Source organism: Stomoxys calcitrans, chromosome 4, assembly GCF_963082655.1.
Source record: "Stomoxys calcitrans chromosome 4, idStoCalc2.1, whole genome shotgun sequence".
Taxonomy (NCBI): Eukaryota; Metazoa; Arthropoda; class Insecta; order Diptera; family Muscidae; genus Stomoxys; species Stomoxys calcitrans.
This window is the reverse complement of record NC_081555.1, coordinates 165,962,170-165,985,081: the sequence shown is the minus strand read 5'-3', so window position 1 is coordinate 165,985,081 and position 22,912 is coordinate 165,962,170. Positions and strand designations below refer to the sequence as shown.

The window sequence follows — 22,912 nt, the reverse complement described above, 5'->3', positions numbered from 1 at the left end:
TTTTGACCAAAATCCGTACTTATTGTAGGAGTCATAGAGAAAATCGTTTTGCAAATTGTCAAAGTCTCTAGAATTAAAGATCGCGAGATACATATATATGGGAGCTATATCCAAATCTGAAACGATTTCGACCAAAATCCGCACGGTTTATCTAATCATAGATAATTCATTTTAATAAACATTGTCCAACATTTTAAGAAGATCGGTAGGTAAATGCGTTTGCAAAGGCCCTAGAATTGAAAAGCGGGGGTCGATACACACATATGGCAACCGTTAGCGAATCCAACCCTGCGTTCTGAAGGCTGGAGGAACAACAATAAAATTCGAAAATTTATTCGAAAACAATGGAGTTTTTGAAATACTGGTGGGCAAGGGTGGCTAAAACTTTTCTGGGGGTGAGGAGTGAACGCTACCGTGAAATGATGTCCAACTTTTTTTTTACCCAAAATGCAATAGCTTGACTTGCATGACATGTGGATTCAACAAGACGGTGCCACATGCCACACAGCCCGCGCAACAATGAACTCATTGAGAGGGGAGTTCGGTGAACATTTTATTTAAAGTTCGGGATCGGTCAATTGGCTGCCTAGATCGCGAAATTTAACGCCTTGAGATTATTTTTTGTGGGGTTATGTTAAAGCTCATGTCTATACAAACAAGCCCGCTTCAATTGTAGCTTTGGAAGACAACATTCAAGCATTTATTCGTAAGATATCTGCCCAAAATATTGGAATGAGTATGCCAAAATAGAACTAAGCGAATGGACCATTTGAGGCACAGTCACGATCAACGTTTACATGAAATAATCTTCAAACACTAAATTATATGGACCATACTATCGATTCCAATAAAGATTTCATGAATTTTTCTGAATTTTATTGGATTGCCCAAAAAGTAATTGCGGATTTTTTAAAAGAAAGTAAATGCATTTTTAATAAACCTTAGAATGAACTTTAATCAAATATACTTTTTTTACACTTTTTTTCTAAAGCAAGCTAAAAGTAACAGCTGATAACTGACAGAAGAAAGAATGCAATTACAGAGTCACAAGCTGTGAAAAAATTTGTCAACGCCGACTATATGAAAAATCCGCAATTACTTTTTGGGCAACCCAATATTTGGGATTTTTTTTATACCCTCCACCATAGGATGGGGGTATGCTAATTTTGTTATTCTGTTTGTAATACCTCGAAATATGCGTCTGAGACCCATAAAGTATATATATTCTTGATCGTCATGTCCTTCTAAGTCGATCTAGTAATGTCCGTCCGTCTGTCTATCGAAACACGCTAACTTTCGAAGGAGCAAAGCTAGCCGCTAGAAATTTTGCACAAATACTTTTTATTAGTGTAGGTCGGTTGGGATTGTAAATGAGCCATGTCGGTCCCATCGGTCCATGTTTTGATATAGCTGCTTTAAAAAACCGATCTGGGGTCTTGACTTCTCGTTCGTTATGTTTTCCAATAACTGTGCTAGGTATGGCGTAAATCGGTACGTAAGCTGATATAGCTGCCATATAAACCGATCTGGGATTTTGACTTCTTGAGCCTCTAGAGGGCGCAATTCTCATCCGATTTGGAAGAAATTTTGTACAACGGCTTCTCTCATGACCTTCAACATACGTGTCCAATATGGTCTGAATCGATTAATATCTTGTTACAGCTCCCATATGAACCGATCTCCCGATTTTGCTTCTTAAGCCCCTAAAAGGCGCAATTCTTATCAGAATGAACTTAAATATTACACAAAGACTTCTACAATGTTCAACATTGTATCATCTTACATTTATTTTGTGACCTATTAACTTATTCTTCTATTAGTAAAAACTTAGTGCATATTAAACTACATTTAGATTAACACCGCAATAATACCCCTTTGAATAATGGCTTTTCGCATTCCGTTTAATTGGTCGCGTGCCCTTCCTCTTGTGTTTTTTTAAATTTTCGTATGAATGAAAACTAATTGCCAAAATTTGGCCACACTAGTGATGCCTCAAATGACTAGCTATTGTTGTTGTGTAGACAAGAAAAAAAAATTGATTTTAATTAGTATCACCACTGCCATGGGGTGAAAGTGATCTCGTACTAATTATGGGCTTTTAGTTTTGCTTATCACCAGCTGCTGTCACTCACAGTCAATGAGTGACAACAGCCGCACTTAAGTGATCAAAAATACCACAATTTGAACGTTGCATTGTTTATAACTTTGTTGCATTCACAATGTGCAGATGTTTGAGGCAAGCAAAGCCTTTTCTCTATTGAACAATTAGAATCATTGCCTTCATTGAGCCAACCGAAGTAGACAAATTTTATTTTAGAAATTTCTCAAAATAGTATCAATGCACAATATGCGGTTGGGTGGGTGATAGATCTTTTTTCATCTATTTTTTTTTTTGTTTTTCGAAACACTTTCAGTGGAAAAGAAAAATTGTTCAGATTTCATATTTTGAAATTCTATTTTAATAATTGGATAACATTTTCATTTTAGTCCATTTGAAATATGAATGCGTATATAAATTTATTAGGCTGTATCGACAGTGAATATGAAAGAGCATTAAAACATTAGAAGCTTGAAGTCATCGAAGAATTAAACATAAGAAATGTTCCCCAATAGGAAAACAAATGGAGGGGACAGAAGGGATTCGCCCATAAACAGATCCCAAACCTTCTCAGGTTTAGTTAAAAAGACTGTGCGGATATTAATCCGCCCCATGCCACTATGCACATCGTAATAGGCTTGTTGTGCACTCTTTAAGCTCAATGCTAAGGGGCCTCCCTTTTATAACCGAGTCCGAACAGTGTGCCACGGTGAGAAACCTCTTTGGAGAGTCTTAACATGACATAGTACCTCAGAAATGTTGCCAACATTAGAAAAGGAAAACCACAGCTGAAAAATATTTTTTTTTTTCTGACTGTTTGGTCAGGATTTGAACCAAAAAGTTCAGTGTCATTTGCGGACATGCTGACAACTGCGCTACGGTGGCCTCCTTAAAAAAGAGATATTTAACCGAAATTCTACAACTAATGTAGAAGTGTTGCATTGAGATCTTCCAACCCTGAACCTATTTGGAAAATCATATCAATGAGGATCTGTATTGGAGGGTCTCCATGGAACACTCCTTCTCGGAGCATCGCTACATTAACTTTAGAATAGCACGGCCATCGCTGAATGCGATAAACTTCCGGAATAAGGTGAATACCAAGTGGACAAAATTCGAAAGACTACTCTGAGGGAGACTTAGGCAAGATACTTTAGATTGTCCAAGCATTGAAGACAATGTCAAAAGAATGACGACTGCAAATATGGGGTCTTTCCAAGATAGTTGTCCTCTTCGTGAAAGGAAATCAACCCAAGAAAAACCCTGGATGACCGGCGAGATTCGCAACACTGGGAAAGGGGGGTCCGCAGATTTTATAACAGAGCACGTCGTAAATCAGCGGAAGTTAATTGGGATGTGTATTACACACGGCTCAAGGAATACAATAAGATCATCTGATCGGCCAACAGTGCATGCTGGAAGCTTTTCTGCGAATAGGTCGATAGCGTTAATGATGCACCCAAGATGAAAAAGTTTCTCTCAAAAACCAAATGTCCAATCTGAAATGTTAACAGACGATAAGGGAATGAGAACGGAGACAAGGGAGAATACTTTTTTCACAGGAGCGACGGAACTCACAGAGACACCAGAATACTGAATGAGGCTGATCGAATGAATAATAAGGTCGATAATTACAGATTTTATGGTAAAAAAAAAGCCTTGAAGAGCTTTCAACCATTTTAATCACCCCGGCCTGAAGGAATTTTTCCGGTGTTGCTGCAGATGGAGGCGGACTATATGATCCCTATTTCTAAAACGTGCCTACGACTTGCATATGCTCCAAAAGCTTGACAGGAGGCAAGGGTGGTATTTATACCTAAGACCGGCAAAACAGTTATGCGACACCAAAGGCCTACACACCTATAAGCCATACGTCCCATATACTTAAAAAATCCCTTGTTAAAGAGTGTGTCATCCAAGTACAAACAGCACAGTATGTCAATGTAAGGTCGGTGGAGACTGACCTGCACATGGTTGTGCATTAAATAGAAGAATCTTTCGATACCAAGACGGACATATTATCGGCAGGCATCGACATCGATGGGGCTCTTAACAATGTGAGGACCATCACTCTGATCCAATCCTTAGACCAGTACCGGGTGGACCGGTGAAAAAGTACAACACAAGGATAATGAAACAGGTTCAGAGAGATGTTGTCTTGGCATAGGCGGGGTGATGAGGACCACGCCCACTACGGCACTGGAGACTATTCTAGAGCTTCAACCCATACATATTCAGATTAAGTGTGAGGTAGCAACTGCGGCTATCAACTTAACTTAAGGCGATGGGAATTGTATAGAAGATAGGAGTTGGTCACCCCATCGCACAATGAGATAAAATCGAAAAAAAACTAGAAAAAAATTTGCCGTGCTAACGAGGCATGAGGTGTTAACGAGATCATATGCAAAATTTTAAGGCTCTAGGTGGTCGCCTCTTGACAAGCCCTATAGATGACCACCTTAGCATTTCGAAAAATTGCCTCTAGGGGGCGCAATTTCTATTCGATTTGTCTAAAATTTTGCATGACGTATTTCGTTGTAATTTTCAACAACTGTGCCAAGTATTTTTTAAATCGGTTCATAACCTGATATAGCAGCCATATAAACCGATCTGGGATCTAGACTTCTTGAGCCACTAGAGGACGCAATTTTTATCCGATTTGGCTGAAAATTTGCATGAGGTTTTTTGTTATGACTTTCAACAACTGTGCTAAGAATAGTTCATATCGGTCCATGACCTGATATAGCTGCCATATAAACCGATCTGGGGTTTTGACTTCTTGAGCCTCTAGAGGATGCAATTATTATCCAATTTGGCTGAGGTTTTGAGGTTTTTGTTATGACTTTCAACAACTGTGCTAAGAATAGTTCATATCGGTCCATGACCTGATATAGCTGCCATATAAACCTATCTGGGGCCTTGACTTCTTGAGCCTCTACAGGGAGCAATTCCTATCCGATTTGGCTGAAATTTTGCATGAGGTGTTTTGTTATGACTTTCAGCAACTGTGCTAAGAATAGCTCAAATTGGTCCATAACCTGATATAACTGCCATATAAACCGATCTGGGGTTTAGACTTCTTGAGCGTCTAGAAGACGCAATTATTATCCAATTTGGCTGAAATTTTGCATGTGGTTTTTTGTTATGACTTCCAGCATCTGTGCTAAGAATAACGCAAATCTGTACATAACCTGTTATAGCTGCCATATAAACCGATCTGGGATCTTGACTTCTTGAGCCTCTGGAGGGCGCAATTCTCATCTGATTGGGCATACATTTTGCACAAAGGCTTCTCCCATGACCTTCAATATACGTGTCCAATATGGTCTGAATCCATACATAGCTTGAAACAGCTCCCATATAAACCGATCTCCCGATTACACTTCTTGAGTCCCTACAAGACGCAATTCTTATCCGAATGGGCTGAAATATTACCCAATGACTTCTACTACAGTCTTTAACATTCAATTTATTAAAGGTCCGAATCGTACTATGACTTGATAAATAGCATAACAATTCTTATCCATTATTTTTTGTTTGCCTAAAAAGAGACACCGCGCACAGAATTCGACGAATCCGATCCATGGTGGAGGGTATATAAAATTTGGCCCGGCCCACTTGTTTATTTTGAAATGATCTAGAATTAGAGTAGCAAAAGAAATTTTGTACACATACGTCATTGTTTACCCACCCTCTATACTAAAGAAAAGCTTGCAAGAAACATCCACCCACTCACTTACCGTTGGATCCAGACATCTCTGACAGGAACACATAAAATGCTTGGTCATAAATAAAAACATTTTTCTGGTCAATGTGCTCCACAGCAATTTTGTGTAGCTGGTTACAATTTCCTCACCCTGTTTAATGGGTCGAGTGGCCTTTATAACAATAGTCTGGGCATTTTCAAAATAATGATCAGCATTGGGGGTACACTGGTGATTGATCAGACTGGCCAAGGGAAATAGAGCACGCACTCTCACCTCTGCACCATTCACCTTGCAGTCACCCTCAAATGAATTTGTGTTGAAAATGCAAATGGTGCGATAGAAATATTCCAGCATTTTGCGATCCTTGGGAAACTGTTCAAAACCGGCCATAGCTTTTTGCAACTCTGCCCTATAGTATTTATCTGAATTGGCTTGAAGGGCATACAAGAGTTGACGTTGCAAATCGCCCAGAAAAAAACAACGAACTATTGAAATGAGACGTACGCAATGGAAATTTATATTTTTTCCGTCTTTGGGTTTCCAATGGCGCAAGAGTTCACATTCGGTGGCATGAGTTTCGGAATCGGCACATGTGTTGCACACAGGCATTGCGCAACCTTTGGGGCACATAATTTTTTCATTATCACTCTCCTGCAAGAGGGCACAACACACCACACAGATATTTAAAATGGAGGCATCACTGGCCTTGGGACCAGCCAGTAAGGCTGTATCGCGTAATATGATTTCCCCAGGAGCAATATCTCTGGCTGCAAAAACTCCACGACCCGAAATGGGAGAATCCAACACTGACCAGGCAGAATTTTTATCCTCAAACTTTAAGCCTAAATGTTCATTGATTTTTTCTGCCAACTCGGCAGTGGAAATACTGGAAGGTGCAACCATTTTTCACAAATTTCTTTTTTAAGAATTTCTATAAATTTTTTTCCAATCTTTTAATTTTTCTTCTTTCACCACACTGCGCTCGAGTGCGTTTATAAACACCAACTAAATTCAATTGATTCCAACGACTCAAATTGTGGTCGAAGCAAAAATCCCCCCAATGAAAAATACTCATTTAAATAATCTGGTACAGGGTGGCTGATGAATATTGCTACAATGATGAATATTGCTACATTTTTTTTTCGGTGTATGGAATACATTTTTCTTTTATTCATGTTAAATTAAATTATTAAATTAATTATTAAATTATTATTAATTAAATTAATTAATTAATTAATTAAATTAATTATTAAATTATTATTATTAAATAGAAAAAAAGTTATTACATTTTTTTTTGGTAGCGGCTTTCATCAGCCACCCTGTATGAATTAAAGAAAAAAAAAATCAATTTCTTTTTTCAAAAGGCAAAGAGGTAAAAGATTTTTTTTTTATAAAACCACAAGCACATACAACAACTAAGGCATGGAAAACAACCACTGAAGACCGCCACCCACCCAAATTATGAAAACAGAAAATTTGTTTTTAATGAAAAACAGCATACATGCTCTCTGCACTATGAATCGATCTTCTTTGCAGATGTATTTTCATGAATGATGTTTGTTCAAATTTCATCTAAACAAACGAAAAGCCAAAATAAACAAAACCGGCGACCAAACGATACATTTGTTCGATATGCTTACGTTCGTTTGCTTCAACGGGCGGAAAAACGAAATGCATTCACACTTCCACAGATGATTTGAAAAGCTACTCTTGGGAGATTCATTGTTGTGTATTTAGTGATGTTATAACTCAAATGCAACATATTGATCCTTACCTAAAAATATGCAATGATTTTAATTAAAATGCATAAAGCTTTTATAGACCGTTTAAAAAAGCTTTAGAACAATTTAAAATCTAAATGATTTCACATTTAGATGGAAAAATTCATCGTTACTGAGATATTTTTGGAAAAAAGGACTTGACTATAAAACAAAGTGACAAGTCAAAGAGTGTTAAGTTCAGCTGGGCCAAATCTTATATACCGCCCACCATGGATCGCTATGCAAAACAAAAAGCCTGCTAAGTTCGGCGGGGCGGAATCTTATTAACCCTCCACCATGGATCGCATTTGTCAAGTTCTTTTTCCGATATCTCTTTATAGATAAACAAAGGATAATGGATAAGAATTGCTATGCTGTAACTATACCAAGTTATGAACCAATTGGGGCCATACTTGGTTTACTGTTAGAGACCAAAGTGGAATTCATAGTGCAAAATTTGAGCTAAATAGGATAAGAATTGCGGCCTATAGTGGATTAAAAAATAAAATCGGGAGATCAGTTTATATGGAAGCCATATCAGGTTAAGGACCAATTCCAGCCATATATAACACCTATGTTAAAGGTGATACAAGAAGTTGGATAAGAATTGCTTCCTCTAGAGGCTCAAGAAGTATAGTCGGAAGATCGGTCTATATTGAAGCTATATATGGTTGTAAACCGATTTGAACCATACTTGGCGCAGTTGTTGACGATAACACCAAAACACTTCATGCAAAATTTCAGCTAAATCGGATAATAATTTCTCCCCCTAGTGGCTCACGAAATCAAGCGCTGAAATCGGTTTATATGGGAGCTGTATCAGGTTGTGAACTGATTTGACCCATACAAGGCACAGTTTTTGGTGGTCAAACCAGAAGACTTCGTGTAAAATTTCAAGCAAATCGGATAATAATTGCGCCCTCTAGCGGCTCAAGAAATTAAGATTCGAGATTGGTTTATATGGGAGCTATATCAAGTTATGAATCGATTTTAACCATACTTGGAGCAGTTTTTGGTGATCAAACCATACCACTTCATGCAAAATTTCAGCCAAATCGGATAATACTTGCTCCCTCGAGCGGCTCAAGAAGTAAAGAGCCGAAATCGGTTTATATGAGAGCTGTATCAGGTTATGAACCTATTTGGACCATACTCGTAGAGTTGTTGGTGGTCAAATCAAAACATCTAACGCAAAATTTCACCTAAATCGAATAATAATAGCCCCCTCTAGCGGCTCAAAAAACAAGATCCGATATCGGTATATCAGGTTATGAACGTATGTGGACCATACTTCGCAGAGTCGCTGGAAGTCAAAATATAACACTTGGTGCGAAATTCTAGCCAAATCGGATAAGAATTGTGCCCTCTAGAGGTACAAGAAATCAAGATCCGAGATCGGTTTATATGGCACCTACACCAAAACATGGACCGATTTGGCCCATTTACAATCTCAACCACCCTGCACTAATTGGAAGTATTTGTGCAAAATTTCAAGCACTTACCTTTACTTCTTCGAAAGTTAGCGTGCTTTCGACAGACAGGCAGACAGACGGACGGACATGACTAAATTGACTAAGTATCTCAAGATGATCAAGAATATGTATACTTTGTTGGGTTTCACATCAGTATTTCAATGTGTTACAAACGTAAAGACGAAATTAGTATACCCTCATCTAATGGTTGTGGGTATAATAAAAATGGGAAACCATAGCAAGAAATTCCATGGATTTTTTACATGCTTAGATAAAAATTACGGCCTCTAGAGGATCAAAAAGCATGTAAGGGTGAACAGTTTATATGGCAGCTATAGTAGATTTTGTACCGTTTCGGACCATACTTGTTACATCTGTTGGAGGTATAAATCGAAAAAATGTCAGCCAAATCGAATAAGAATTGGGCCCTCTAGAGGCTCAAGAAGTATATTTGAGAGATGGTTTTATATAGGAGCAAACTTATAGACCAATTCGAATAATACTTAGTAAATCCGTTGATGGTTATAGAAAAAGTCATCGTACAAAATTTCAGGTAAATTGGGATAACAATTGCGCCCTCTAGAGGCCAAAGAAGCATGCTCAGAAGATAGGTTTATATAGAAGCTATATCTATACAGTCCCAAACGACCTACGCTTAAAGGAAGTATTTGTGCTTGATTTCAAGCTCATAGCTTTCCTTCTTCGTGCTTTCGACAGACGGACGATCATCTCCAATACAAATTTCATATTAAAATTGGGTCCAAATAACTGGGGGGCCACCCCAACTCCAAAACCTATTAAAAGAGGAGAGTAGAAAGGTATTCGGGGGAAGATTACCAATATGGTCAGGTTAATATCGGAAGGAGGCGGACCATCCCAGTTACCCCAAAAATACCACCCAAAATCACAAGTTAACCCATAAAGACAATATGGATAACAAATGAAAGGTATTGAAGAGTAGAATACAAATATGATATTAAAAATTGGTTCCAAGTATCCAAGAAGTCTCCCTAGCCCCAAAATGTCTAAAAGCAGACAAATTGGTCGTCCATATCAAGATGGGGCTTAAATGAAAGGTATTCGGGAGTAGATTACGGATCTGGCATACAAAATCAGTTCAAAGTGTAGGGGGTCAACCCACCACCCAAACCCGGATTGTTTGTTTATTCCGTAGAATAAAAAAAAGGAAACATAGGTTATATAATTTTTAGATATCGGATGGTGGCTGACCCTCCCCCTTACACCAAACACGCCACCCATAACCTAAAGAGGACTGATGGGCACAATATGGATATCAAATGAAAGATATTAAAGACTAGAAAATGAATATCGTAATTAAATTTTTAAAATTTTTTAATTGACCCATTATGGCAATATAGGACTCAAATGAAGAAAACGAATTTGATATCCAAATATGGGAGTACGCATAAGCACATGGAGCTCAAATCAACGGTATTTGGGAGTAAAGAACGAATTTGATATCTATTTTCAGGGCAAAGTGCCGTTGACCTCCCCAGCCCCAAAACACCCTCCAAACGATTCATACTAACCGACCATGACAAAGTAAACGGATTTGAGAATGGGCACGAATTTGATATCCATATCTGAGTCGAAATGTCTCCCCTAAAAAGCACTTCTTATTATCCTAATTGCAAAAATATCAGACCTCGCAGATTGGTTATGCGATTAGTTAGAAACTTTTTGCACTCTAACAATTTCAAAAAAAAAATGGTTTCTATTGTTGGGAACGGTTGCCGCGGGGACCGCCCAAACCCCGTCAAATGGATATATAGACCAATCACGTCAATATAGAGCCATGTGTTTGGAGAGCCGCCCCTACTTGGGGTGGAAATTTATTGATTTTCGGGAAATTTATATTTATTTTCGGGACAAAGACCCTGGGTCCCCCCACCGTCAAACACAACTTATTAACCGATCATGCCATTATGGGACTCATACGAAATGTTTCTGAAAGTAGAGCACAAATCTAATATTTACTTTAATGGTCAAGTGACCACCCCCAAAATACCCCCTAAACCCGAAATATTTACCAATACGGTAATAGGGGACTCAAAAGAAAGGCATTTGGGAGTAGAGTAAAAATTTTCCCAGGAACCGAGCAGGGGCAAACTTTTCACACATCAATGAGTGCTTTCCAATTCAAGTTGAGTTTATCAACGATAAGGGACCTTTTTTATAGACGAGTCCGAACAACGTGCCGCAGTGCGTCACCTCTTTGGGGAGAATTTTGTACAGCTGTCATAAAGACCAATCGGCAACCCAGTAGTATGGTATCTATGTTTTGGCCTAGAGCGCTCTTACCATTGAGTTGTCGTTTTTCCACAGACTGCTGCCAAGTACCATCGGTTAAACCAACATTCCGACTCAATTTCCTTAGCAGAACGATTTCCCCAGCTCTAGCAAATGCAACTCTATTTTTCTTGATGCTCATCCTCATCATTTAAGCATACCAAATAGATCAGGCAAAGCCCGGATGTCTTATCCGGTATTGCTGTTTTTATACCCACCACCGGAGAATGGGGGTATACTAATTTCGTCATTCTGTTTGTAACAGCTCGAAATATGCTTCTGAGACACCATAAAGTATATATATTCTTGATCGTCATGTCAATTTAAGTCCATATAGCCATGTCCGTCCATCCGTCCGTCCGTCTTGTCTGTCGAAAGCACGCCAACTTACGAAGGAGTAAAGCTAGCCGCTTGAAATTTCGCACAAATACTTTTTAATTAGTGTAGGTCGGTTGGGAATGTAAATGGGCCGATCCTGGGTCTTGACTTCTTGAGCCTCTAGAGGTCGCAATTCTCGTCCGATTTGACTGAAATTTTGCACATAGTGTTTTGGTATCACTTCCAACAACTGTGCTAAGTATGATTTAAATCGATTCATAATCTGGTATAGCTGTCATATAAACAGATCTTGGATCTTGACTTCTTGAGTCAATAGAGCAAGAAATTCTCATTCGATTTGGCTAAAATTTTGCATGAGGTGTTTTGTTATGACTTCCAATAACTGTGCTAAGTATGGTACAAATCGGTACATAACCTGATATAGCTGCCATATAAACCGATCTGGGATCTTGAATTCTTGAGCCTCTAGTGGGCGCATTTTTCATCCGATTTGGCTAAAATTTTGCTTGAAGTGTTTTGATATGACTTCCAAAAACTGTGCTAACTATGGTGCAAATCGGTGCATGTTTCGATATAGCTGCCATATAAACCGATCTTGGGTCTTGACTTCTTGAGCCTCTAGAGGGCGCAATTATTGTCCGATTTGACTGAAATTTTGCACGTGGTGTTTTGGTATCACTTTCAACAACTGCGCTAAGTATGATTCAAATCGATTCATAATCTGGTATATCTGTCATATAAACAGATCTTGGATCTTGACTTCTTGAGTCAATAGAGCAAGAAATTTACATTCGATTAGGCTAAAATTTTGCATGAGGTGTTTTGTTATGACTTCCAATAACTGTGCTAAGTATGGTGCAAATCGGTGCATGTTTCGATATAGCTGCCATATAAACCGATCTTGGGTCTTGACTTCTTGAGCCTCTAGAGGGCGCAATTCTCATCCGATTTTATTGAAATTTTGCACGTAGTGTTTTGAAAACACTTCCAAGAACTGTGTTGAGTATGGTTCAAATCGGTTCATAATCTGGTATAGCTGTCATATAAACCGATCTTGGATCTTGACTTCTTGAGCCAATAGAGCGAAAAATTCTCATCGATTTAGATGAAATTTTGTCCGAGGTGTTTTGTTATGACTTCCAATAACTGTACTAAGTATGGTACAAATCGGAACATAACCTGATATAACTGCCATATAAACCGATCTGGGATCTTGATTTCTTGAGCCTCTAGAGGGCGCAATTCTCACTCGATTTGGCAGAAATTTTGTAAAACGGCTTCTCTCATGAACTTCAACATACGTGTCTAATATGGTCTGAATCGATCAATAGCTTGATACAGCTCCCACATAAGCCTATCACCCGATTTTTGCAACTCCCAAGGCAGCCGGTTGTACGCACCGGATTGAGCCGATGAAGTCCTTCATCGGCAAGGGCTGCCGCCTCAGTGTACACCACACTGCTACATCAACAACAACCCGATTTTGCTTTTTGAGCCCCAACAAGGCGCAATTCTTATCCGAATGAACTGAAATATTAAACAATGACTTCTATAATGTTCAGCATTAATTTATGGTCCGAATCGGACTATAACTTGATATAGCTCCAATAGCATAACAGTTTTTTTCAATATTTTATGATTACCTAAAAAGATATACCTTGCATAGAACTGGACAAATGCGATCCATGGCGGAGGGTATATAAGATTCGGCCCGGCCGAACTTAGCACGCTCTTAAATGTTTTTCTCTACTTCATTCTCAAAGATAAAATAATTACTTGCCACCACTTACCGTTGGATCCAAGCACCTTGGACAAGAGCACATGAACTTTTTCGTCACCATCAGAAACGTTTTTCTCATTACATTGCTCCAAAGTAATTTTGTGTAGCTGGTGAAAATCTCTTCACCCTGGCGAATGGCACGTGTAGCGGTTAAAACAATGGTCTGGCCATCCTCAAAATGATGATCAGCATTAGGGGTGCATTTATGATTTACCAAACCCGCCAAAGGAAATAGACCGCGAACTCGTATTTCACCTTCCGCCGTTTGACAATTGCCTTCAAAGGCATTGGTATTGAAAGCACAAATGGTGCGATAGAAACATGTCAACATTTCCTTGTGGCGTGGGAAATTTTCAAAACATGCAACTGCTTTCTGCAACTCGACCATATAGTATTTATCCGAATTGGCCTGAAGAGCATTTAGCAGTTTTTGCTGTTGGTCTTGAAGAAAAACACAGCGAACTATTGAAATCAGACGTAGAATATGAGAATTTATTTTGTTTCTATCTTTAGGTCTCCAATCCTTTAAAAGTTCGCACTCATCGAAATGCCGATTCGAGGAGGCACATGTTCTACACAGTGGCAGGGTGCAGCCATTTTTGCACATGACATCCAAGGCATTGCCCTCCAAGTGGCAGCAACACAGTGCACATGTGTTGACATTGGCTGTGTCATTGGTTTTGGGACCAGCCAGTAGGGCTACATCACGTAATATGATTTCACCTGCAGCAATATCTCTAGAGGCAAAAACACCTCTTCCCGATATGGGAGAGTCCAGAACTTTCCAGCTGGGATTTTTATCCAAATTCTTGACACCTAAATGCTCATCAATCAATGCAGCCAATTCCGTAGTTGATATTTTAATGGGTAAAGGCATTTTGCACAGAGCAACAATAACACTAAAATCAAGAATTTTCACTTTTCACTAGAATTTTGTTTTTTGGCCATCGAATTTTGCGTAACCAAAAATATGGAAATTTTTGTTTCAACACCCAACGTTCGATGTCTTATCTTTTAACTTGCGCTCTCATGCGCGTTCGTATGCCAACTAAAGTAAATGCTAGCCAAAAGGAATCTGGCAATCTGCATCTTCTTTGCAAGAGAGAATTTGAAAGTAATGCCATTACCTCTAGTAACCTACTAAAAAACAAGCATTAACTTGCAAAGACATTCCTACAAATAAATAGCCCCTGACAAAATATTTTCTTCAAAACTATTTATCAACACCGCAGAGTCAGTGTTTCAAATGTTCTCAATCAACTGCCCATGCCCATCATAAACAAAAACACTCAATATTGAATATATTGTCATTCCGCTAAAATGTAGGCAAATTGAATGGATGTACCCTACCTGCAATGGATGAGATGTTTCTGTTGGCAAATATTTTGTAACATGAAATAAAATGTCATTTTTCGATACATTTAAAAAAAATTATTAAAATGTTAAAAAAATTTTCAAAAAAAATCATTGACAAATGGAGTGAAATTTTAGCAAAAACATGGTGTACTTATAATAAACACTGTAGAAAACAAATATTATACAAATTTTATTAAAAATTATTTTTGCAAGATATGTATGATATAAAATAGATTTTCTTAAAATCCAACAAATTTTTAAAAAAAATTTTTAATTTTTAAAATTTTTTTCTTAGAAAATTGTGTTAACAGTTTACTTTTTTACTTTAAAATTTCAATAAAAATTCTCAATTTTTAATTCAACTATTTATTTTAATATTATATTGAAACTTTTTATTTTTAATTCAAATTTTAATTATTTTGTTGTTTTACAATGAGAGTTTTTGTAATTTTTTTGAACTGTCATAAATAAATCTATATATTAAAAATGCCTTACTACAGGATGTTTAAAAGTCGGTTTAGGTATTTGAACTTACTTTGTTTCTAATTATAGTCCACACTATTTTATATTTTTGTTTCTGCTAAGAGCAGAACTGAAAGTCTTGACAGGTGTTTACATTGTTGCATTTTCTGCATCCTAAAAGTATGCTTTATTTGATCAAAGCATAATTTAAAATATTTCAATTTGAACGATATGTTTGCAGATGGTGTGAAAATAATCTTACTCATATATATAAAATTCAATTTGAGGGGGGGATGTGGATGGGGGTAAATTCATTGTGTCATTCCGTTTGCAACACATCGAAATATCCATTTCCGACTCTATAAAGTATATATATTCTTGATCAGCGCATAAATCTAAGACGATTTAGACATGTCCGTCTGTCTGTCTGTTGAAATCACGCTACAGTCTTTAAAACTAGAGATATTAAGCTGAAATTTGGCGCAGATTCTTTTTTTGTCCTTAAGCAGGTTAAGTTCGAAGATGGGCTATATCGGACTATATCTTCATATAGCTCCCATATAGACCGATCCGCCGATTTAGGGTCTCAGGCCCATAAAAGCCACATTTCTTACCCGATTTTACTGAAATTCGGGACAGTGAGTTGTGTTAGGACCTTCGACATCCTTCTTAAATTTGACCCAGATCGGTCCAGATTTGAATATAGCTGCCATATAGACCGATCTCTCGATTAAAGGTCTTGCGCCCATAAAAGGCGCATTTGTTGTCCGATTTTGCCAAAATTTAGGTCAGTGAGTTGTGTTAGGACCTTCGACATCCTTCTTAAATTTAGCCCAGATCGGTCCAAATTTGGATATAGCTGCCATATAGACTGATCTCTCGATTTAAGATTTTGAGCCCATAAAAGGCGCATTTATTGTCCGATTTTGCCAAAATTTGGGACAGTGAGTTGTGTTAGGCCCTTCGATATCCTTCCTTAATTTGGCTTAATTCGGTCCAGATTTGAACATAGCTGCCATATAAACCGACGTCTCGATTTAAGGCTTTGGTCCCATAAAAGGCGCATTTATTGTCCGATGTCGTCGAAATTTGGGACAGTAAGTTAAGTTAAGTCCCTCGACATACTTCTGCAATATGGCACAGCTGCCATATAGACCGATATCTCGATTTAAGATTTTGAGGCCATAAAAGGCGCATTTATTGTCAAATGTCGCCTTCTTCAATTTGGCCCAAATCGGTACAGATTTGAATATAACTGCCATATAGACCGATATCTCGATTTAAAGTCTTGGCCACATAAAAGGCGCGTTTATAATCCGATTTCACTGAAATTTGACACAGTAACTTATGTTAGGCTTTTCGACATCCGTCAGATCGGTTTATTTTTAGATATAGCTACTAAAAAGACCAATATTTAGTTATACACACTTGAACAATAAATTGTACTTATTAGAATTTGGTCCAAATCGGAACATATTTCGATATAGCTGTGGGCCATAAGGTATGCATTTTTCACCGGATTTTGACGAAAGGTGGTTTACTTATATACCCGAGGTGGTGGGTATCCAAAGTGCGGCCCGGCCGAACTTAACGCCTTTTTACTTGTTTGAGTGTTTGTCGGTTTGTTTGTTTGTTCCGTATAGACTCAAAAAGGACATAACCGATTACCTTGAAATTACAAACATAGGCTACATAATTTTTTGATATCGGGATACCACAAAAATACTACCCAAAATTAAAAGTGAACCGATCGGGACAATATGAGAATCTAAATCAAAGGTATTTAAGAGTAGATTATGAATTTTATAATAAAAGTTGGGTTCAAGTACCTGGGAGCCGCCCCAGCCCCAAAACCCTTTAAAATTGGTTTAATTTACTATGACCATGGGACTCAAATGAAAGGTATTCGGGAGTACATTATGAATATGGTCAGGAAGTAGGAATAGGCTTTATAATTTATTGTTGAAGTTTAGGGGGTCACCCCACCCCCACAAAAACGCCCAAAATGGGCACATTAGGATATATGGGACTCGGTTTGCTTGTTCCGTATAGTCTGAAGATTGGCAGAACCGATTTTCTCGAAATGTTCGCATATTTTGTAGGTTGGTCTGAAAAGAAACATAGGCTATATAATTTTTCGGTATCGGAAGGGGGACGGACCCTCCCCTTTATGCCAAAAACACAACCTAAAATCAAAAGTAGACCGATCGGGACTATATGATACTTGGCTGAACCGATTTTCTTCTAATGTTCATAGATTGTGTACCTTTGTCTGGAAGGAAACATAGGCTATATAATTTTTAGATACCGGGTGGAGGCGGACGCTCCACCTTACCCCAAAAACGCCACCCACATCCGAAAGTGGTCCGATTGGCACAGTAAGGGTATCAAATGAAATGGACCCTTAAAATTTGGGTCCAAGTACCCAGCGGGCGAACGGCGAAGAGTCCCCACCCTAAAAAGATATTAGAGAGTTAAGAAGACGCAGCGGAGCGGGCCCGATTCGGCTAGTAAAAATAAAACAAAAAAAAAAATAAAATAAAATAAAATAAAATAAAGTAAAATAAAATTTCAAAGAATAAATGCGACTTTTATGGTATTTACCCACTAAAGCTGAAGATCGGTCTCTATGGTAGCTATATCTAAATGTAGCCCGATCTGGAACAAATTCAGAAAGGATATTGGGAGTATTGATACCATTCACTGTTTCAAATTTTAGCGAAGTCGGGTAATAAATGCGCTTGTTATAAGCCTAAGAGCCAAAATTGGCAGATCGTTCTATATGACAGCTATATGTTCCGATCTGGATCATTTTTGATTCGGATATCGAGGGGCCTTAGTTGTTTAAAATCATAAGAGAACACTACATGCAAAATTTCAGCTAAATCGGACAAAAATTGCAGCTTCCAGGGGAGATCGGGAGATCGGTTTATATGGGAGCTATATTTATATATAAACCGATATGGCCTATTTGCTATCCCCAACGACCTACATCAATATTAAGTATCTGTGCAAAATTTCAATCGGCTAGCTTTACACGTTCGACCGCTATAGTGATTTTGACAAACGAATGGACGGACATGGCTAGAAGAAAAACTCACCGTCGAGAGTATGGTCCTGAATTGGCTAATTCAGGCATCTACAGAATTACACAGCGGCAAGTAGGCTTAGAGCCTGTAGGGAAACCAGGCTAGGAAAGAGATGTTCACTCATTATTCTGTATCTTTTCCTCGCTAGTGCGGGGCAGTGACACAACAGGTTCTCGACCGATTCCAACTCCAATTCTTCTCCGTCATCACACATCCAGCAGAAGTATGCCTCTCCATGCAGCTAGCGAGACAAAGACCTGACGTTTCAATGGCCAGTCAGGACTCCTATTAGCAGTCCTATGTTAGGCTTGCTTTCTCTGTCCTAGGATAAGAATGCCCTTTTTCGAGAAATGTACAGGGCCTTTGATACCCTACCACCCACAGCACTTGCGTTCGCCTTATTTGAGCAGTCATCGCTAAAGGCTTTTACACTGCCAAGAAACTCGCACCATGGAGGTCTCAACAATTCCATAGCAAGATCTGTGGCAATCAGAGATCCATTCCTGGCCAGCTCGTCCGCCAATTCGTTCCCCACCACATCTTGATGGCCTGGGACCCAGCAGAGCCTAATTCGAAGAAGCTCTTTGCATCTTGTAACCAGTTTTGAACTCACGCGGCCTGACAACCGAGCCTTCGGTGCCGTCTATCTGTCCACGAATATCTTGACAGTCTAGCCAGGCCGCCGCTCCGGCATCAATGTTTTCAGGATCGCTAAGACCTCCGACTGAAAAACGCTGCAACTATCCAGATATCTATAAGACTGCCTAATTCTAAGAAATTCAAGACTCTTGCCCAAATACCCCATCTAATTTGGACCCATCCATGTGTACAGAGGATCCCGGCAAGGACAGGGAGCCCCCAACACAGAGAATCGTTTTCGAGAAAATTACTTCCAACTCATCAACAAGGAAGAACTCCTCTGGTATATAATCAGTAGCGCCACATATGGAATTGTGCTACGCTGCAAAAGTAAATGGGGCGATAAACATGGGAGCTGTCTCTAAATCTGAACCGATTTTTACCAAAACTCACAACGTCGTCTTTGAGGTAAAAAACAATAAATTTTGTTAATACCTGTATTAATTTTTTTAACACATTCAATTAAAACTCTTTTCCCATTACATTTATCATTTGAATTTTTGGAAAATAAATTTTAAAACTACTCACCGTTGGATCCTGACATCTCTGGCAGCAACACATAAACTGCTTGGTCAATGCCATAAAACCCTTGCGGGCCAATGTACTCCACAGCAGCTTGGTGTAGGTCGTAACAATTTCCTCGCCCTGTTTTATGGGCCTTGCAGCGGTGATCACTATAGTCTCGCCATTGTCAAAATGATGATTTGCATTCGGAGTACACTGATGATTCATTAGACCGGCCAAGGGAAACAAGGCCCGTATCAGTACCTCATAGCCCCCCACACAACTTTTTCCCTCAAATGCGTTGGTATTGAAAGCACATATGGTGCGATAGAAATAATTGATCACATCACGATTTTGGGTAAACTCCTCAAAACAATCAGAGGCTGATTTTATTTCGGCTTTGAAAAATTTGTCGGCATTTGCCTGCAGGGCATAGAGGAGCTTATGTTGCATTTCATTGAGAAAAAGGCAGCGTATAATGGGCACTATACGAATGGCAGGACGGCTGATTTTAGTGGTATCCCTGGGTTTCCACTTGCGAAAGAGTTTACATTCGAAAGCATGTCGTTCGGTGCTGCTGCAAGCCTTGCACAGAGGCATGGTGCAGCCATGGGGGCACATAATTTCCTCCTCGCTGCCTTCCAGCTGGCAGTAGCACACACAGCAGGTATTCAAATTAGTTGACTGACTGGCCTTGGGCCCTGCCAGCAAGGCTGGCTCCCTTAGAATAACTTCACCGGTACCTATATCTCTTGTGGCAAACAAACCCCGCCCTGATAAAGCCGAGTCCATAATTTGCCATGCTGGATCTTTTTCCAAGAAGTCTGGACCCAAATGAAGATTTATCAATTCGGATAACTCTTGTACACTGACAGTTACGGGCATAGACATTTTCAATAAATTTTTATTACGATTTTTTTTTTTGCAATAAAATTTAATTCACCACTAAAATTCAATTTCACGTAATAATTAAAAGCGAATTTGAGAAAAAAAACATCCGTCACACAAGTAATCCAAGAGGGAAAATAGTTTTCTATTCCGCTAACGTTTCTTTTTGGTTTTTTGTTTCGCTTTTGTACCACACCACCCCCGAATAAATTCAGACACCGACTGACTACATCCAATGGGCAACGCAATCTTGTATGACTAGAACAGTTCTCGCCATGAGGCGATTGTAGCATTAAAAGCGGTGGGTATTCTGCTTGGGGCTAAACATGAAATTCTTATAATTTTTCATTGCTGTATCACCCCCTTATCGCCCTTCTACTAAGCCTTTGAGGGGTTAAAGGGAGGTTGGCCAAGTTTATTTACTTGTTGTGGTGTTTCTTTTTGTGTTTATCATTAAATCTGTACACTTGCCGCACATTGCCCATATCATTAGCTCATACCCTTTGGATCTTCTAGAGGAAATGCGATCGGCGATAATGTAGCAATAGAAATTCTCCTTCTCTTTTGGCAAAAAATAATTTTCCTTACATTCATAGACGGAGCGGCGCTAATCACGAGAAAATCAAATAAGACAAGCAGAGGAAGCAATACGAACTAAAAAAAAATCGTTGAATTTTCCCATTACAACATTTGTTACGGTAGCATGAATACAGAGAAATTAAAAAATGAATAAAAGGGTGTTTAGCGTTCGCTTTGAATTGATAAACAAAAATCATATCATATTTGTTTATAATAATCAGATTTATTATACGGACAATAGGTCGTATAGCCAGACAATTTAAAGTTATCATAGTGAAATTTAGATTTCTGAAGAATTATCCCTACATTTTTCAACCGTGTCATGAAAAAAAGCCCATTACCCACTACGAGGCTTAGCTTAGCTGATTTCACGAATTAAGGCCCATTACCCTCTAGGCTACATAGTTTAGGAGATACAGCCATTTTTAATTTTCCAAATAAAATTTTGGGTTTTAATGGGTTTTCACTGAAATTTTTAATTGTTTGATGGAGTCACGAATTAAGGCCCATTTCCCTCTAGGACGCATAGTTCAGGAGATATAGCCATTTTAAGTTTTCCAAGTGAAAATTCGATTTTTAATGGGTTTTCAATGAAATTTTTAATTTTTTGATAAAGTAATGAATTAAGGCCCATTTCCCTCTAGGACGCATAGTTCAGGAGATACAGCCATTTCAAGTTTTCCAAGTGAAATTTTGATTTTGAATGGGTTTTCAAAAAAAATTTTATATTTTTGATGAAGTCACGAATTTTTAATTTTTTGTTGAATCACGAAGTAAGGCCCATTTCCCTCTACGACGCATTTTTAATCTTTTGATGGAGTCACGAATTAAGGCCCATTTCCCTATAGGACGTAAGTTTACGAGATACAGCCATTTTAAGTTTTCCAAGTAAAATTTCGATTTTTAATGGGTTTTTAATGAAATTTTTAGTGTTTTATTTAAGTCATGAATTAAGGCCAATTTCCCTCTAGGACGCGTAGTTTAGGATATACAGCCATTCTAAGTTTTCCAAGTGAAATTTCGTTTTTAATGGATTTTCAATGAAATTTTTAAATTTTTGAAGGAGTCACGAATTAAGGCCCATTTCCCTCTAGGACACATAGTTTAGGAGATACAGACATTTTAAGTTTTCCAAGTAAATTTTGATTTTTAATGATTTTTCATTGAAATTTTTAATTTTTTGAGGGAGTCACGAATTAAGGCCCCTTTCCCTCTAGGACGCATAGTTTAGGAGATACAGCCATTTTAAGTTTTCCAAGTCAAATTTCGATTTTTAATGGATTTTCAATGAAATTTTTAATTTTTTGAAGGAGTCACGAATTAAGGCCCATTTCCCTCTAGGACGCATAGTTTAGGAGATACAGACATTTTAAGTTTTCCAAATGAAATTTTGATTTTTAATGATTTTTCATTGAAATTTTTAATTTTTTGAGGGAGTCACGAATTAAGGCCCCTTTCCCTCTAGGACGCGTAGTTTAGGAGATACAGCCATTTTAAATTTTCCAAGTGAAATTTCGATTTTTAATGGGTTTCCAATGAAATTTTTAGTTTTTTGAGGGAGTCACGAATTAAGGCCCATTTCCCTTTAGGACGCATAGTTTAGGAGATACAGCCATTTTAAGTTTTCCAAGTGAAATATCGATTTTTAATGGGTTTTCATTGAAATTTTTAATGTTTTGGGGTAGTCACGAATTAAGGCCCAATTCCCTCTAGGACGCATAGTTTAGGAGATACAGCCATTTTAAGTTTTCCAAGTGAAATTTCGATTTTTAATGAGTTTTCAAAAACATTTTTAATTTTTTGATGAAGTCACGAATTAAGGCTTATTTCCCTCTAGGATTCATAGTTTAGGAGATACAGCCATTTTAAGTTTTCCAAGTGAAATTTCGATTTTTAATGGGTATTCAATGAAAATTTTAATTTTTTGAT

At 38.2% G+C, this 22,912-nt stretch overlaps 1 protein-coding gene across 4 annotated transcripts in view; it reads right to left on the bottom strand.

The window, feature by feature from the left end:
• LOC106091138 (SET domain-containing protein SmydA-8) overlaps positions 1-22,912 on the bottom strand; it is a 75,623-nt gene that overhangs the window by 37,289 nt on the left and 15,422 nt on the right. The window contains exon 1 of one of the 4 annotated variants that reach the window (XM_013257567.2): positions 19,541-20,040. The exons of 2 other annotated variants lie outside the window; for them this stretch is intronic. In XM_013257567.2, the coding sequence (XP_013113021.2) occupies positions 19,541-19,969 (429 nt within the window). In that variant the 5' untranslated portion in view covers positions 19,970-20,040. Of the gene's footprint in view, positions 1-13,476; positions 14,506-19,540; positions 20,041-22,912 lie in introns of those variants that run through there. One more of the 4 variants, XM_013257566.2, reaches the window with a different exon arrangement.